This window comes from Botrytis sinoallii (genome assembly GCF_014898435.1).
Source record: "Botrytis sinoallii strain Bc 23 chromosome Unknown BSIN_008, whole genome shotgun sequence".
NCBI lineage: Eukaryota > Fungi > Ascomycota > Leotiomycetes > Helotiales > Sclerotiniaceae > Botrytis > Botrytis sinoallii.
In genome coordinates, this window is record NW_024066035.1 from 1,368,813 (window position 1) to 1,385,237 (window position 16,425).

General features: G+C 43.0%; 5 protein-coding genes across 5 annotated transcripts; 1 reads left to right on the top strand and 4 right to left on the bottom strand.

Annotated features, from left to right (window-relative positions):
* Nucleotides 1-1,673: 1,673 nt before the first annotated feature.
* On the bottom strand, nucleotides 1,674-3,287 carry EAF02_005404 (uncharacterized protein; the record flags this gene model as incomplete). The annotated part of the gene is given in 4 exon segments (XM_038901452.1): nucleotides 1,674-2,237; nucleotides 2,255-2,845; nucleotides 2,901-3,005; nucleotides 3,087-3,287. 4 exon segments carry the CDS (start codon nucleotides 3,285-3,287, stop codon nucleotides 1,674-1,676), a joined length of 1,461 nt encoding a protein of 486 aa, XP_038758792.1.
* A 3,059-nt stretch (nucleotides 3,288-6,346) lies between these two features.
* Nucleotides 6,347-7,863, top strand: EAF02_005405 (uncharacterized protein; the record flags this gene model as incomplete). Its single annotated transcript, XM_038901453.1, has 3 exons — nucleotides 6,347-6,426; nucleotides 6,508-7,208; nucleotides 7,265-7,863. 3 exons carry the CDS (start codon nucleotides 6,347-6,349, stop codon nucleotides 7,861-7,863), a joined length of 1,380 nt encoding a protein of 459 aa, XP_038758793.1.
* Nucleotides 7,864-9,027: 1,164 nt separating this feature from the next.
* EAF02_005406 (uncharacterized protein) lies at nucleotides 9,028-10,569 on the bottom strand (the record flags this gene model as incomplete). The annotated part of the gene is made up of 2 exons (XM_038901454.1): nucleotides 9,028-9,387; nucleotides 9,445-10,569. 2 exons carry the CDS (start codon nucleotides 10,567-10,569, stop codon nucleotides 9,028-9,030), a joined length of 1,485 nt encoding a protein of 494 aa, XP_038758794.1.
* Nucleotides 10,570-11,387: 818 nt separating this feature from the next.
* Nucleotides 11,388-13,384, bottom strand: EAF02_005407 (uncharacterized protein; the record flags this gene model as incomplete). Its single annotated transcript, XM_038901455.1, has 6 exons — nucleotides 11,388-11,610; nucleotides 11,668-11,996; nucleotides 12,046-12,507; nucleotides 12,602-12,902; nucleotides 12,954-13,053; nucleotides 13,111-13,384. 6 exons carry the CDS (start codon nucleotides 13,382-13,384, stop codon nucleotides 11,388-11,390), a joined length of 1,689 nt encoding a protein of 562 aa, XP_038758795.1.
* A 1,984-nt stretch (nucleotides 13,385-15,368) lies between these two features.
* Nucleotides 15,369-15,857, bottom strand: EAF02_005408 (uncharacterized protein; the record flags this gene model as incomplete). The annotated part of the gene is made up of 2 exons (XM_038901456.1): nucleotides 15,369-15,464; nucleotides 15,570-15,857. 2 exons carry the CDS (start codon nucleotides 15,855-15,857, stop codon nucleotides 15,369-15,371), a joined length of 384 nt encoding a protein of 127 aa, XP_038758796.1.
* Nucleotides 15,858-16,425: the final 568 nt, after the last annotated feature.

The window sequence follows — 16,425 nt, forward strand, 5'->3', positions numbered from 1 at the left end:
TCTGGCATGGGCACCATCGCCAAGAGCTTAGGATCGTCTCGTTTCTTCCTGCTTTGGCACTTGGGGAGGCTCTCTGCATCATGGCATAAGCAGAGAAAATATTTTGGGTCAATATTGGTGATTGTGACCAGGAAACACAGTCAGAAATTTGGTCAATTTGGTCAAGTTGGTCAATGTTTAGACCAGACTGGTCGAAGATTAGTCTCATCTGGTCGAAATTTGGGCCAAAGTTGGAAGGAGCTATGATATTAGTATAATGATCATAATTATTATTAAGTCTGACTGCTATCAGCGTGTTGCTGTGACTATCCGATAGTACCCAGTACTGTATGGTGTATCCAACACCCAAAGAAGCGCATACATTGCGCGTTAGCAATCAAGCAGTACTTGAAAACTTGAACATTGGACGTATTGATACCAGTATCGTACGACAGACACTCTGGTCACCACCAACCACACCATAATAAACCCAAAAGTTCTGAATATCAAACAACATTTGCAAGTGAGCTCGAGCTCAAGGCGATGCCCACATTTTCTCTTCCATCCGCCATAAGTCTTTTACCAGAATTTGTTGTCTCCATGAACGTATCTGTAGATCAAAAAGAAAAACATAGGACAGGATAGAAATAACAGGGAAATATCGACAAACTACTTCTCCCCCATTTTCGCTCACGTTTTGCGTCTTCTTGTCTTGTCTTTCCTATTCGCGTCGAATTAAGAATCAGAACTAAAGAAAGTGTTTTTAAATAATAAAAAAATAAACACAATATAGCCACGCATATTTTCACTGCCTACTAATCTCCTTTTCTTCGCTTCTCCTTCGAAGTAAATACTCCCCCGCCGAGAGATCTCCAACACACTTGCCCCAGACCTAAAAGAATGTGCACTCCATTTCCAGCTCAATGTACGCGCGAGCCCATTCGATTCACCCCCCAGCCGTACCAGCGATAGTACTCGAATACCCATCTATTGTCCCTGTTTACCACTTATTCGCCGTTTCCTGCCCGTTTCCCATGATCCTTTGGCCTGTAACACTGAGCGCTTGTTGACGATGATTTATACTCCTTTTCTTCCAACACGTATTACTTTCCTTAACCGAATTCTACCATGCCATCGTAATTCTTTCTTCCTTGTCCGACACAACTCTCATCTCACAGAAAATTACCCCATATTCGGTGGATATTTGTGACGGACTCGAAAATGAACCCTGAAAGCAAGAAGAATAAACGCAATTGACCAAGCCGCTCCTGGTGAGCGATCTTGGAATATATGAACACAATGCACACAATGAACAGTTGATAAGAACAAAGACGAGAACGCCAGTCTTCTTCCACCTCCCACCGATTCAAACCCTATCCCCCTTTTAAAGTATCTTTTGTCTGCCCCCCATTTCGCCATTTCCATACCAAACAAATGTGACCAATGAATAATTACTCGCACGATTTTAACAAAAACAAAAATGAAATAAAATAAACGAAAGGAAATAAACTAGCTGAGGTGTTAGGCCCCACGTCGGCGGTTTTTAGGTCTTCGAGATTTAATATCGTCCCTTTAATCAAAGTGGGTTTGTCCGGTGTAAAAGTAGATTCATAGTTTCTTCCTCAAGTAGATCATATTCTGCCTGTCCTTTGAACAAACATATCATGGATCCGAGCGTCGAGCAAAGACCCAAATTATCTCGACGAAAGACTTGAGACATATTCTCTCGAGGGCGCTGGAAGGCCATCATGTGAGACTGGGGGCATTTGTGAAGGAAGTTGCAAGAGCCCATGATTCTGCATCTGAGTGGGTAGGTTTGGGGTTGGATAATGACTGCATGTGTGAGGAACATACGTTTGTCCATTTGCTAATAGACTACTTCCGCTGCCGCTAGACTTTCGGTTATTAGTCGGCCATGTATTATCAGTGGTGTTGGTCTGACTATTTTGACGACTTTTGCTGGGCTCGCTTCCACTGCTTGTTCCATAGTGGCTTATATCCGTGGTGGACTCATTGGTCTGAGTGTAATACAGATTGCCATTAATAGTTGATGCATCATAAATTTCCGAATCTTGCTGTGATAACGAAGATTGTTGTCCTGATTGGTAAGCAGCAGTAGCAGCGGCTGTAGTGATTTCGTGAGGGTTGCTTGTGGAAACACTCATATACGGATTTGTCAGGGGCATTTGAATCGAGAGTTGATTTTTGCAGAGCTGTTCACGTTTGAGCTCATGAAATCCATACGGCTGGAGCGAGTTCTGTGAACTAAAAGCACCGTCATTTGTGGACCCGTATTGTCTGTTCGGGTATGGAAGTTGCCTCTCGGTGGTGGTGGCAACATTGAGGGCAGCTTGCGAAGATGTGGTGGCTGCACTTGCAGTTCCATAAGATGGGATGCATGTGTTGTTTGGGACACAAAATTCTTTGATTCCGAGTCAACCATTGAGCGCGCATTATAACTTTGATATGCAGAATTATAATTCGCTGTAGCTTCTGAGTCCATATACATTGGCGCCGGAGGGTTTACGCGTGTGCGCCCATTGCTCTGTACTGGATAATTAGACACAGAAACGGAATCTTGTGCTGCCACTTGATACGGGGTTGAACTTGACAAATTGAATTCGGCAGGTTCTTCGGTGAAGTTATCGTAGGACGAATTGAGAAATTTTGGTCCTTGGAAGCCATAATTAGAATAACTTGGGCGAAGAAGATTAATACTATCGGGACCCAAGTTGAGGGTCTGTAACGTCTGATAGTAATTGTTGTTGTACGAGGCGTTTGAAGGCATTCGGTACATTGGGCGCAAACTATCATCAAAGCAATCAGCCGGAAGATCCTTTGCTTGTTCTAGTCGCATAGCCGTCACCTAAATTACTTGAGTTAGTATTTATCGTTTTGAACAATAGGCTGGTCGGACGTACTCTCAAGAACTCGCATGGTTCTGAAGAGGACTGTTTGCAGTGGTAACATGGCCTGCCATTGTCTTCGCCGCTGCACCGAATCTTGCGCTTTCGGCATCTTTGACACTACGAGAAAGTTTGATCAGTAAATTCATTCAAAGCGGTGGAAAGTTCACAGTGCAGTAAACAGAAGTTTGGGTGGCATACTGCTACCTGAATTCTGCGCCTCATTTGATGATGTCCCGGTTCGGTGTTTTCTGGTCCACGATCGTTGCTTCGTCCATCGCTATACGTTCGAGGTGGGTATGAGTGATCGGAGCGTTCTTGAGCCAGTGGATAGCTTTGACCGCGCGGACCGCATCTACGGAAGGTAGGCTCCTCCTCTGCGAAGTATCCTCGAGTGACCATCTGAATTCGATAAGTAATAGATCGGATGTTATTTAGATCTTCATCGGTGCACTGCCTGGCTTACCTTCAAAAGATCTTGGGAAGATTTGAGAATTTGAAAGCAGTTGGGTTCAACTTGTGTACAAAAACAAATGTGTCAAGCTTCAATAGGATCCGAGATGAATCAAGGACCTGGGGTTTATCAAATCCTGGGGCTGTCAGGCGAAAGCAAGCATATTATAATGGTACAACAGAATTGTGATGTTTGTCTTTATGAAAGATTTCCTGCATACTAGTACTGCCAAACCTGAGATATGATTAAAATAAACAGAATAAATGATTTAGCTTTGTGGCCCCTTTGCGGGCTTATGCATCTGCTACGTAATTTGGAAGATCGACAAGTACTTCCGGCACTTAAGCAAACAGCATAAACTCTGGGGCATAGATTCCAGCTTCCTGGTTAGCTTTCAGGGTTAAAATTTCTCAGAGCCTACAGTGGATGCAAATATTCAATTTATGATGAGACTGTCTCGATAAGTGAAACAATTTCACTGTAGAACAAAGAACTCATGAGCCTCAGTAAGCTCATCTTACCTACTATTTAGGTGGCATATAAATTTGGAAATTCATGTAGCTTTCCGTATTCGCCCCCATATGTGTTTTTTGACACCTACCAGGCTAGGAGCAACTTTACTCCTTCTAGACAGAGCTACATATCATTGTGAATGACAGATAACGACATTTGCGCCTGGTAGCATTGCAATGAATTCAGCAAACAATTGAATAAAGATACGAATTATGGAACAATTATGAACCTACAAACGATGTATCACCGCTGGTGCTTGTCATACTCTGCTCTTCAAATCTTGCGCTACTTCGCTCCTCAATTCGTTACAGGTAAAAGAGTCAATACGCACCCACATTTTCAATACGGGGTACGTAACACATATCTTGATGCAGGAGAGCAAGGTCTAATCAAGTCCATGTCAAAACCTTGGAAGTCTAGCACTATTCCAGCACAATTTGACTGAACGCGCCACTGTCAGAGAAGAACCTCAAACCCTCTCAGAGTTTAGCTCTGATTTACATGATTATTCAATCACATTTAATCAAATTTTGCTCCTTCTAATGGAATTGGAGCAAACAAGCCCAGCTTAACGAATTTCCATTCCTGGGTTGTTTGCTTCTAGCCGAATTCTGGCCACAACCAAGCAATGTTGTATAACTTCTTTCTGCAGTGCAGTATATTCCATTTCTCTTTGGAAACCGATTCAAACGGCTGGCAGGGTATCTGAGTTTTTTCTAACAAGGCGATGCTCAGGCAATGCAACGTGACTGGTGCGAACATCAGTTTAATTACATCAATGTAAATTCTGGTATTACAGATGGAATAGCACAGATGGAGAGCTTTGGGCTCAGACGCTTAAGAGAAACTCTGTCGCTTCGCACAATTTCTTTTGCGCCAATTCGAGTAGAAAGCAAGTGAAGTCTTCGTAGTACCGATGATGATGATGTGCGAGGTGGTGTAATAGAAATAGAGCAGTACCAGTTAGTTACTTCAAATGCTGAGAGAATACAAGCCAACCATCGGGATGCCGATGACTACGGGCTTCCATTCTGTATCTCGAAGCAAGATCGTCTTCTCGTAGAATGCGTATATTATGGGAATAAAGGGCTACATATCGAGATAGCTAGCAGTTGTTAAAAGTGTCACCAAACTATTGAGTATCTCCCGGGCTTTGGTGTTAGATCTATTTTGATAAGGTACAGTCCGGTCGAGCTGTAAACTCGTGAGGATCGGGCCATCGAAGCCCTGGCATGGCATCAGATTTCGGCTTACTCTTTGTTGATTCTATAATTGCGTGACTTTGAAAGCATTTTGTAAGAAGACGCGGCGGGAAAAATACTTCCCCGAGGTGGACCAAATCATGGCGTGCATACCATGCAACATCATAAGAATTATGGGCAGTTATTGATAGATCATAACGGGTGGCTGCTTCGCGTGCTCTGCCAATATCTGTGCAATATGCGCGTATCCGTTTCGCATAACTGACGAGGGCCAATGAGAGCCACTGAAGTCCAATGACCTGGTAATGGATGTTTCTTCAAATAAAATGTAGTGATATGTTACGCCTTCCAATGCAGGCTGAAAATCTTGAGCAGACAGTAATAGCCACTTTCCTCGAAGATGAAGGCCAAGACGTTGCGCTGCCTCGTTGGAAGCCAAAGGGAATGGTGGTTTGCACAGATCGCATTAAGAAATGTAATCTATAGTACCGAAGCTACGGTGCAGCCGTGCGGTGGGAGCTGCATGAAGTGATCGAGATATAGATGCCCTCAGCATGGAGACCTATCAACGGCTCCTCGGACGTTTTATTTTCATCTACCCGCCCCTTTGTCTGCAGCCATTTCGGATACGAAATTTGCGAGTCCAATAGGAAGAACAAATCTTTTAGCGACAGCATGTTGACCAACAATTGACACCTACTATCTTCAAGGCTGCGCGAAGATTGGATGAATATTCGGCGCGCATAGTTTAACATGCAGACATCTGCGCATTCTTCAAGACAGAAGGTACGGGAGTGGCACGTGATATGTGAGGCAAGCGTGTCTCCGTCGTTTCTGTTTTCTTCATCAGATGAAGAGCGAGTTGGAGGATGTGCATCTCACTTACTCAGATATTTTCTCGGGCATTGATTCAATTGAATCAATTGAGCCGTACTTTAATTGGCTGGAGTTCAAGTGATTTATGAAATGCTGGATATGAATGGAGAAATCTTCTTTCCTAGACTCAACACAATGTTTGACACCATGGCTGTCGAGGGCGAGAATTTAGTTAAATGATGAAGTTAAGGAATATGAAATCGAGTATACAGGAGCTCAGGCGGTTACTTGAAGAGGGCTATTATATGTATGTGAAAATAAAGAAGCTAGAGCGCCATACTGCTGTGATTGGTGATTTGCGCTTTTAGTTTCGCAAAGTGACGATCTTGTATTTTAGCCGCGGTTCCGCGCTTGTGCGATGATCAACTTACCTGCATCACAGCTTCACAACCCGGCATCGGCATTATTCAACAATCATGAGTGTCCTTCTTGAGACCTCTGCTGGTGATATTGTTATTGACCTACTGGTCGATTATTCTCCTAAACTTTGTGAGAAGTAAGTCTTGAATCCCAATGCCTCCCCGTGTCTTATGAAGTAGCTGAACACATAGATACTAAGACGATCGCGGTAATCTAGCTTCTTAAAGCTCTGCAAAATCAAATATTATAATTTTTCTCCGATCTATGGCGTACAGAAGAATTTCTCGTGCCAAACTGGCGATCCGATAGGACCTGATTCGAAAGATAGCGACGGGGGGAGCTCAATATGGGGTTTATTAGAAGGCCCAGCGAAAAAGACATTCAAAGCAGATTTTCACCCAAAATTAAAGCATGCGGAAAGGGGAACTGTCAGTATGGCGACCGCGCCGTCAACGAGAGATCCAGATGAACGTCTCGCAGGCAGTCAATTCATAATCACTTTGGGAGACGACCTGGATTATCTGGATGGCAAGGCAGCTATATTTGGCAAAGTGGTAGAAGGATTCGATACGCTCGAGAAAATCAACGATTCGTTTTGCGACGAGAAAGGACGGCCTTTGGTAGACATACGAATCAAGCACACGGTTATCTTAGATGATCCTTATGATGACCCGGCAGGTCTTGTCGAACCACCAGAAAGTCCTGTGCCTTCCAAAGCGCAACTAGCCACGATTCGTATTGGCGAAGATGATGATTTGAATGAAGAAACAGATGTTGAGGCTGTTGAGAAACGGCGACGAGAGCGGGAAGCACGAGCGCAAGCCTTGACTTTGGAGATGGTTGGAGATCTTCCTTTTGCGGAAGTCAAACCACCTGAGAATGTTCTTTTTGTGTGCAAACTTAATCCAGTTACTACAGGTAGTTTCTATGATTTACATTGATTATCATTATGAACGCTAACTTTCTATTTTCAGATGAGGATCTCGAACTTATTTTCAGTCGCTTTGGCAAGATCCTCTCTTGCGAGGTGATCAGAGATAAACGGACAGGGGATAGTTTACAGTATGCTTTTATTGAATATGAGGACGAAAAGTCATGCGAACAAGCGTACTTCAAAATGCAAGGCGTTCTCATAGACGATCACAGAATCCATGTCGACTTTTCCCAAAGTGTATCAAAATTATCTGATACCTGGCGAACGGCAACAAATTCGAAGCGAAGACAGGGAGGCGGCGGCTTTGGTGGTGTTAGTGGACTGGAGAAAAAGAGGCAGTATAGAAATGCGGAATATAGCTCGGGACCAAGGAGGGACAGATACGGTATGGTTATCGATGAGGACGAGCTGAGGAAGAGACATGAAAGGGAAGGAAACCCCGATGAGAGTAGGAGAGAAAGAAGCAAAAGTCCACGTGAGGAAAAGAGAGATTATAGTTCTCGGGACGACCGACGAGATGGTGGTCGGAACAGGGAAGGTAGATATGATGATAGGGACCGCAGGGACAGGGGCAGATATGACGACCGTGATAGGTATAGAAGCGACCGAGGCCCACGGGATGACTACAGGCGGCGATAGTGATTCTTGGGAAGATTGAAAAATCTGGCGTTATGGAATGTCTAGGAGACAAATGGAGGAAGGCTCACATGATCCGTATCTAAATTGACTGCACATTCCATTTTCAATATCTTGACGGCAAACCAAAAGCTCAAGCACATACATAAATAATCAATTTTAACCCAATAACTACCCAAAAATACTATACCACGACGGCATACCACCGCGCAAAGCACTCATAATTTGATGTCATTTGAACTTTACAGTATCACGCGAAGCGGAGATCATTGAAGTGATTCAATATAGATATGAATGTAGATGGATTGAATATTTGCATGTCAGTATAAGATATGTTTTCGTCTTACTTTTCACCTAATTCCTAAGTGGTTTTGGAGTCGGGTCAAGTTGAGATAGTCCTGTAAGTATAACTTCTGGGAGAGGAAAAGGGAGAAAATGAGTGGGATGGGTTGAACGTGATGAGGCAGATGGAATGAACGACGAGAAAAGTAGGTTTGAAAGCATACCTAGATGTGCAAAGACAGAATCACGGATGAGATTGATGTAGACAGGTGAAAATATCTGGACACACCATCATTCAAATCTTATGCTGTTTAATGTTCAAGTGTTGTCAATGTCAAACATTCCCTCAAGTTGAACATTTGAAAATGCCTCCCATTCCCATCTATAGTAGGAAACTGAAACCCCCTTCGCATGTATTCTGTATTTCTAAAGAATTTTGCGTTTCGTTCTAAAACATGATTCATTGGTAGTTAAAATCTCATTTCATTCTCTCTTCCGCTTCCCTCACTCTAAAGCTGTGCTGAGTTACCAGTCTGTCTGCCTTTTGAACTTTAACGCTCGAGGTATCCTTCCCTTCCTTGCCATAATAAAGCATTTTACATGTCTTCCAATACTCCCCCCCTCAATATGTCATAAATATTATATGACGTATCGGTAGTACGTGACAACTGTATTGTGGATTGATATCGCTGACCATTGGGCTTTTTAAACTTTGCTCGGAGCTTAGATTTTTGAACTTCGAAGCGATTTAGTAAGTAGGCAACCAGAGCTCGTTGGTTTGGCAGTTCATTAGAGATTAAATTATTCAAAAATTCCTTCTACGCCTCACTTAATTGCTTTTTGTCACCATCGAGAACGAAGGGGCGTTTAACCATTTCCACAATATCAGCCTGTCCGCGAAGCCTCGCCCTTTTGATGCCCACTACTCAAGCCCCCCTTCTCATCGATACCGGGCGCATTCTCGTTCGTAACGCCACTATACGCAGGTCTCGAAGTGCCATTCGCTTGGGTAATGTCTTCCGCCAAAGCATCTTCATAAGAAGGTGGAGCATCATCTAGAGCCGGTGCCCCTGGCGCCCCAACTTGAGGTGGAAATGCCGGATCAAAAGGTGGCGGTGCTGTGTTGACTGGAGGTCTTACTGGAATAGGGGGATGAGCTGTCATGGCGTCTAAAAGTGCCGCTGGTGGTTCAATGCCAGAGAAAATTTCAATTTTGAATCTAAGAGGGATTGATATTGTTTGCGACTGAGTTGTGTTAGTTTTTGTTCACGTACCCCTGAAGTAATTCATGATAAGACATACCTGAATCTCTCCTGGGTAGCCATAACCTAATCCAATCCTCACCTCAAGTTCGTATCGACGAGCAAGATTGCAAGTGACAAAGGAAGGGGCAACGGTATTTGGTAGAGGAATTGCATCCCATAATTTGCTATCTATGGCTGTCTCACTACCGATCGGATCGTCCGGTGATCCAATAGGAATGGATAGTCCAGTCAAACTCATCACAACCCAAGTACTTGTTTCAACTCTAATAACATCTGAAGCCTTTACTTCAGTGGTACCAAGAAGGTTTACTTGCAAAGACATGAGAAACACATGCTCAGGGCTTGTGTTAGTTCTTCTAAGGAGAATCCTCATTGGTAAAGGCTTATTGCAAGTCAAGATGGGAGGACTAGGTAGTCTAGCATCGACTTCTCCTTGCGGGGACGTATTTGATAGCTGCTTAGTTTTCTTCGTGAATAGACCCTTTTTCGCATAGGTTGGTCCCCCATTTTGGAACATATACGGCCGTTTTGCAAACGCTTCATTTGTGGTCTTAGGAGGCCTTGGAGCTTCGATCGGTAGAAACTTAAATCCAATTGTTGATCTTCTATTCTCCTTAAACATTGAGGGTCTTTGTACAGTGACTTTGACATAATATCTTATCTCGGCTTCCCCCGGAAATCCTGTAAGTGAAGGAGGTAATGTCCTTTTAACATGTGTATACTGCATCTGTTGCATGCCCTGAATTCCAAGACCTCCAAACCCACTACCAGGACCCATTTGTTGCGATGCCGGATCATGGCAGCCATTATTAATGGGCAACTTGATGCGGAATGGGTACTCATGTTGCCCTGCTCTTAGTGTATATGAACTGATGATTGCTTTGTTGGGAAACACTTCTGCGACCTTGTATAGAATCTTGTGGTTCTCCTGACATATTTCCTGTCTATCTCGCCTCGAATAAAGTGCAGGAGGATTGTTGGGACCTTGTGTGTATAACATTTCTGGTGGTCTCGATAGACGGGTTTTGCTCTCCCCCTCGACCTTCACGACTATTCTGCTAACCGCTTCATCGCTTGTAAGGTTCAGAATGACTCTGCCGCTGATGAAATCGAGATTCGTGTAAAAGCTATGAGGATTGTCGAGTTGTATTCGAACAGACATTTTTTTGGTCACTAAATTATATGGTGCGAAATAACGGTTTGAAGATTAGTATCTGACTATAGAAAATGAATAACCTTTGAAAGCTTTCCAACGGCTTCGTACTGTTCGCACTGTTGGATGATTTGTGGCTAGGCAAGTTTCAAGTGCTCAGCCTCGTTGCCCTTGATTGGGACTGCGCGTCCAAATTGCTTTGCTGTTTGTAGAGGTCTCGTACGAGATCCGAGAACTCCGAATACGCTCGTTAATGGCCAATCAATTTATGCATGGAGCATGTATGGAAGATCATCCATCCATTCTTTGAAGGAAGCTATTTGATAGTTCGCACAGCCCTGTGCGCTATGCCAGATGATGCTGTTTTAGGAATGACGCTCAGCTCACCGGGGGTTTCTTGTAGCTTGTCCGTCAGCCCACATCCCCCATCCCTGTTGTTTACTTTAATCAGACTTCATCCCGTAGAAGTTATTGGATTGTTATGATCGATATAATATTAATGAATGCAGTGGCAGGGCAGAATTTCAAAGACTTCAATATCACCTACCAAGCCGCGTAATATTCTACTCCAATCTTCAGTGAGATTGGAGATAGGAGATAGGAAAGAATTAAGGGCCATCGAAGCTGGTAATGGAAAGACTGATAGAGATCAGAATGTTCAATATCGGGTTTCTGCAGTCACATAGTCAAGACCTAGGCTCTCTATCGCCGTGTGGTACATTCAACTCGTGGCACATCTAAGTTATTTCGTACGTTGTATTCGTTCTACATAATGAGTACACTTGGTATACGGGGGCTGTCCCCTATAAGGTTACTGTACAACCCTCTTACAACGACTGTCTATTCTGCGTTTCTATTCTCAGACAACACATGGCCAGAAATGCTACAATAATCAAACTTCCACTGACGTATATAGGGATGCTTGGATTGGATGCTCCAACATTCGCTGCGATGAGAGGAGCAATTATTCCACCAAGTCTATTCAATGAGTGGGCAATACCACAACCAGTTCCTCTACTGGATCCGGGAAAGGTTTCTGGAGTATATGCACTACATGTTGTTAGTACAACATAACAACTTTCACGTTGATAAAGCTGATTGACTCACTAAAGAATTCCAAACATGATATTCTGGAAAATTGATGCTGCGCAACCAAAGCCAAGCTGAAAGCTGCTGTCGTTACGAAGGGTGAAAAGGAAGAAGCATACTCCGGCAATCATCGTTGCAAAAGCCATTGGTCTCTTACGGCCGGCCACATTGACAATATAGCAAGCCAAAAGAGACCCAGGGACAGCGGCTGTACTTATTATCAAGTAATTTCGATAAGTGTCGGATTCGCTTTCAGTTTTATTGCCGCCTTTCAAATATTGTGGTAAGAAGGAATTGAATAATGGATATCCTATTCCAATAAAAAGCCAAATGATCCACAATAGAGCCTAAATAAAATTAAAATCGGAGAATTGAAATACTCGGTACACAACTTACAGTGTTTATACCCAATTCAGCATCTCCAAACAGTGGAGAGATCTGCCTTTTTGTCTCTGGTCCGAAAGATGCAATTGCTTGACGTACCCGTACCTTGATGCTTGAATTCACTACATTAGTTACCTCTGCTGTCCCTCCTATCTCATTAAGAATTTCTTCGGTGAGCCACGTTTTAGTGCCGTTCTTATGCGCCAGAGCACGAACAGATCTCACAGCTTCCGCTTGCCTGTTCGAAGCAAGGAGGAATTTCGGTGACTCTATACTATCAAAAAACCAGCGAGAGATGGCCATTGCCAAAGTTATAGCACCCATGGTGTATAAGAAAAGTCTTAGACCACGTCTTGCTTCAAAATTTGATCCAAGGAAGAGCCATGCAAAAAGTGAAGCCACAACCTGCCCAATCGGCCACCATACAGACAGAAGTGTCAAGTAAATACGGTCTTTGTGTGGTAGAAATTCAAGCTACTAAAGCATCAGCAAGCAGCACTATGGAATATTAAACAAACGCAATGTCTCGAGTTTGAGGCGGGACTCCACGTTGAGGATGTCGACGTACAAACATAGTTCCATCTACCGGCAGACTACCTCCTACTCCAAGTCCAAGTACCCCGAGAAAAGCTGCCTCGGCGATAAAATTTGGTGCAATTCCTGTCAAGAAGGCAAATATTCCAGCAATGACTAATGTTGAGTTGAAACCGAGTCTTCTCCCTATTTTGTCCGATCCAAAACCCCAGCCAAAGGCGCCAAGTGACAATCCAACATTTAAGAAGAGAGTGGCATACCGAACATGTTGATCAGATACACCATAAACAACAGAGGAGGTAGGCAGGATTAACGCTACTCCCTGGAGCCAGAGACTAATTTTTATCAGGGTCTATCATTTTTAGGAAATGGGAGGAGCAATATACTTATCCGCCGCCCATCCCATACCACATAGTACAAACAAATACCATTGATATTTTCCCATACCAATGTCACTGATCGCAAGCTCTAGAATTCTAGATTTTACTATTGGGGAGTCAGTATGCATGTCCTCTCCGATAACTTATAAGATTAACGACACACATTCTAAGTCCGAAGCTGATGACCCAGTTCCTCCAATCTCATCCCTCAGCTCTTCTACTGTACGTGCGACTATCGGTGTCGAGCTATCTGCACTTTCCTGACTGTTCGCACCAGATGGCAAACTTCCATCACTCTCTTGTCTGCCCAGGCTATCCTCAACCGATCGACTCTTCCTCTTGGGGGCATCAGGGAGCTGCTGTATGTGATCTATAGGCTTAGTAGCGTCCAGATATTCGGGCTTTGGTTCCCCAATTCGCAGACCGAGAATCTTCATTTTCACTCCGAAGTTGTTGTGTGGAAGTTGCTTGGGAAGTGGTGCTTTTTAGTTGATTGATCGAATTCACGATGGTTGCTTTTTGGGTGAGTGCGTCTGATTGAAAGACTGAGTAGTTTTGAAGGTGCTTAGGACTTGTTGGATTTGTGATATTGCGAGTTGCTTTTGGTTGATTGATTGTGATTTTGCTATTTGATGTTTAACACTTTCACCTTGAAAATAATATTCGTATCTTAGAAGATAGAAATGCGTTTCGATTGATTGATTGATTGATGCTACTATCCGAAGTCGAAGTTGTGACTGTCGATTATATTTGGTGGATGGTTTATTGGGTTCCCATAATCTAGGAAACTGTGTATGTTTTCTGTTCTTATGTTTTCCGTATGCATAAAGGTTCAATAACACAGGTGTTATGGGCTTTGTATATATAAAAATTGTGTTGAAGGGGCCTATTGCGGGATTGGGGATTTACTTTATATACATGAAGGGAACTTAGTCTTCGAATCGTGGCATTATCATAGTGTTATGTAGAAGAAGTTGCGAGCCTAAATAGGCATATAACGTATGATAAGTTCGACGCCAGAGTCCTAAGGGGTATGGCTGGTCCAATGGTAACCAGATCCATTTTCAATAAAATTCATTTTTCTTATGTCCACGCTAATTAGTGACCATTCTGCAAGTCATTGAGGTACTGGACACTTCTTGGCGTCAACTAACACTTCACGCGAGTTTTATTAGCGTGAGGAATATTACATGTTCTATGGAAAATTCGGCAATTTTTTAGATGAAAGATCTTGAGGGGAAAATTAAGGCCTTTCACAGACTTTAAATATACCAATTTTCTATTCTTCTCGTCCGGCGACTGCTTTAAATTGGCTTGACTTAAAAATCATCTTGACGGACTGTACTACGGAAGAAAACAGTCAATCAGAGTTTGTTCTATCCGAGAGAGATGCTTTTAGCAATTTTAGGTGCCTCTATGAATGATGTCAGTAATAACGTTTCCAGGCATCTCAAAGTCAAATCCTAGGATTACAGGTACTTTTCTGTCCCAAAAATGATGATGGGCAACTGAGTTATATTGAAAGTTTGTTCGAAAAAGCTTATTCGTATTAGCGAACAAGCTAAGTGCACTAAACCTCCCCATGATCGACGTCTGTTTGGGGGGGATGGCTATCATCGCATCTCCCACTTTTTCTGCTTCGGTCTTGAGGATTTCTTTTCCTTTTTGGTTACTATGGTTGATAATTTAATAATTCCAATCATGCCAAATTGTCTCCGGACTTTGGGATGTCACACTACCGTATCATTTTTCTGGGGGTCAGTCTGCTTACTCAGTGTTGTATCGTGTCATGTTTTGTTTCCAGCTTTTAATTCAAACTATTCAAATTGTAATTCAACGCGAGAAATCAATGTCATCAGATGGTTTATTCGTTCTCTTAGAGTTTCCTACTATTTACATACCACAAGTAAGAATACGATGCGTTAATACACAGTATCTGACCCTTCTCTTTCTGTCAAGAATCCAGAGTCTTAATATCGCAGCTTTCATGGTCTTCCTTATTAAACTCTCACTTATCCTTTGAATCATGATTAGCAGTTGTCATGCATATAAATACTTCTTCTAAACCTCCCCAAGTCCATGAGAAATATACATATACATTATGTGCGTGTATATATCATAGTAGATTATTCTATAACGAAACATGTCACATCAACAATGACCGAAATTTGGTCTTTGTTCACACTTCCAACTTTGCTTTTGGTGGTTAATCCTTAGATTACCCATTGCTGAGGCATTTTTAACAATGTCCGTCACGTCCCCCTCACTGATATGTTACACATTACTGACAAATTTTTCGCTGATATATCTCGCTGGTGTATATTTCGTTACCACACTCCTATCCAACCTACACTCCTCTTTACATGACACTCCTCATCATAACCCTACCCACCTCATCACCCACCCACCCCTCACCTCACCTCACCATTCCTCCTCCTCCTCCTCCCTCCCAAAATAATAAAACCCCTCATCCGTCATCTCCAACCCCACAAAATCGCATAACCTATCAGCTGTGCTCTATACCGCATAGATATTAGCCCCACATATTCCAACACGATGTTTCAACATATCCATGATTCAAATCGAAGTCATCTTGATGATTCTACTCATCCTTTGAGATACCATGGAACAGGAAAGGAGAAAGGAAGGAAGGAAGAAAGTGATGAGAAAGAAGAAGAAGAAGAAGATCAAAAAAAAACTAACCAACACAACCTCCGCAATCCCAGAAAGTACCGTCACGGAAAGGTTCTCAAAACTATAATCTAGCATGAAAAAAGTCCAGGTGGAGGCGATGACGAGGACGCTGAAGAGGGTGAGTATTATGGTGAGAAGGTAGAGAATGCTGATGAGGAGGGTTTGGAGAAGTTTTTGGGGGCGCAGATTGAGGGGTAGGGAGGGGAGGGGAGGCATGGTTGTGAGAGGGAGGGGGAGTGAGATGCTGGTTGTTGGTTGGTTTGGAGGGATGGATGGATGGTTTAGAGAGATGGAGGGATGGATGGATACTGGACTGCAGAAGCGAGCTTGCGAGGAGAGATTTGTGATGAAGTGTGATGAAGTGTAGAATGTGGATTTCGACGTCGAGGTCGATTTCGTTGAATTGTTTATATTCCTGTGCAAGCAATAGCAATAGCAATAGATGTTGAAATAATAGCAATGAGTTAAAAGTTCCAATGATCTTCCATATCTCCTTTCCTTTCCTTTCCCTCCCATTTATTCATTTTCTCTTCAGCTCTTGCCCAACCCATCATTTGAGAATCGAGAGATTTTCCTTCCTTCCTTCCTTCCTTCCTTCCTCATCAAACACAAACGCACTTTCTTCATCCTTTCTCTCCTTCTCTTTTCTGGGTAAAATTGAACAGGATAGAATACCATAAGATATCACAACTTCAATGACAAATAAATACAAACATGAAGAAAGCACTAATTCACCATCTACCTACTACCATCTACCTACGACTTACTCTACGACATACATAAC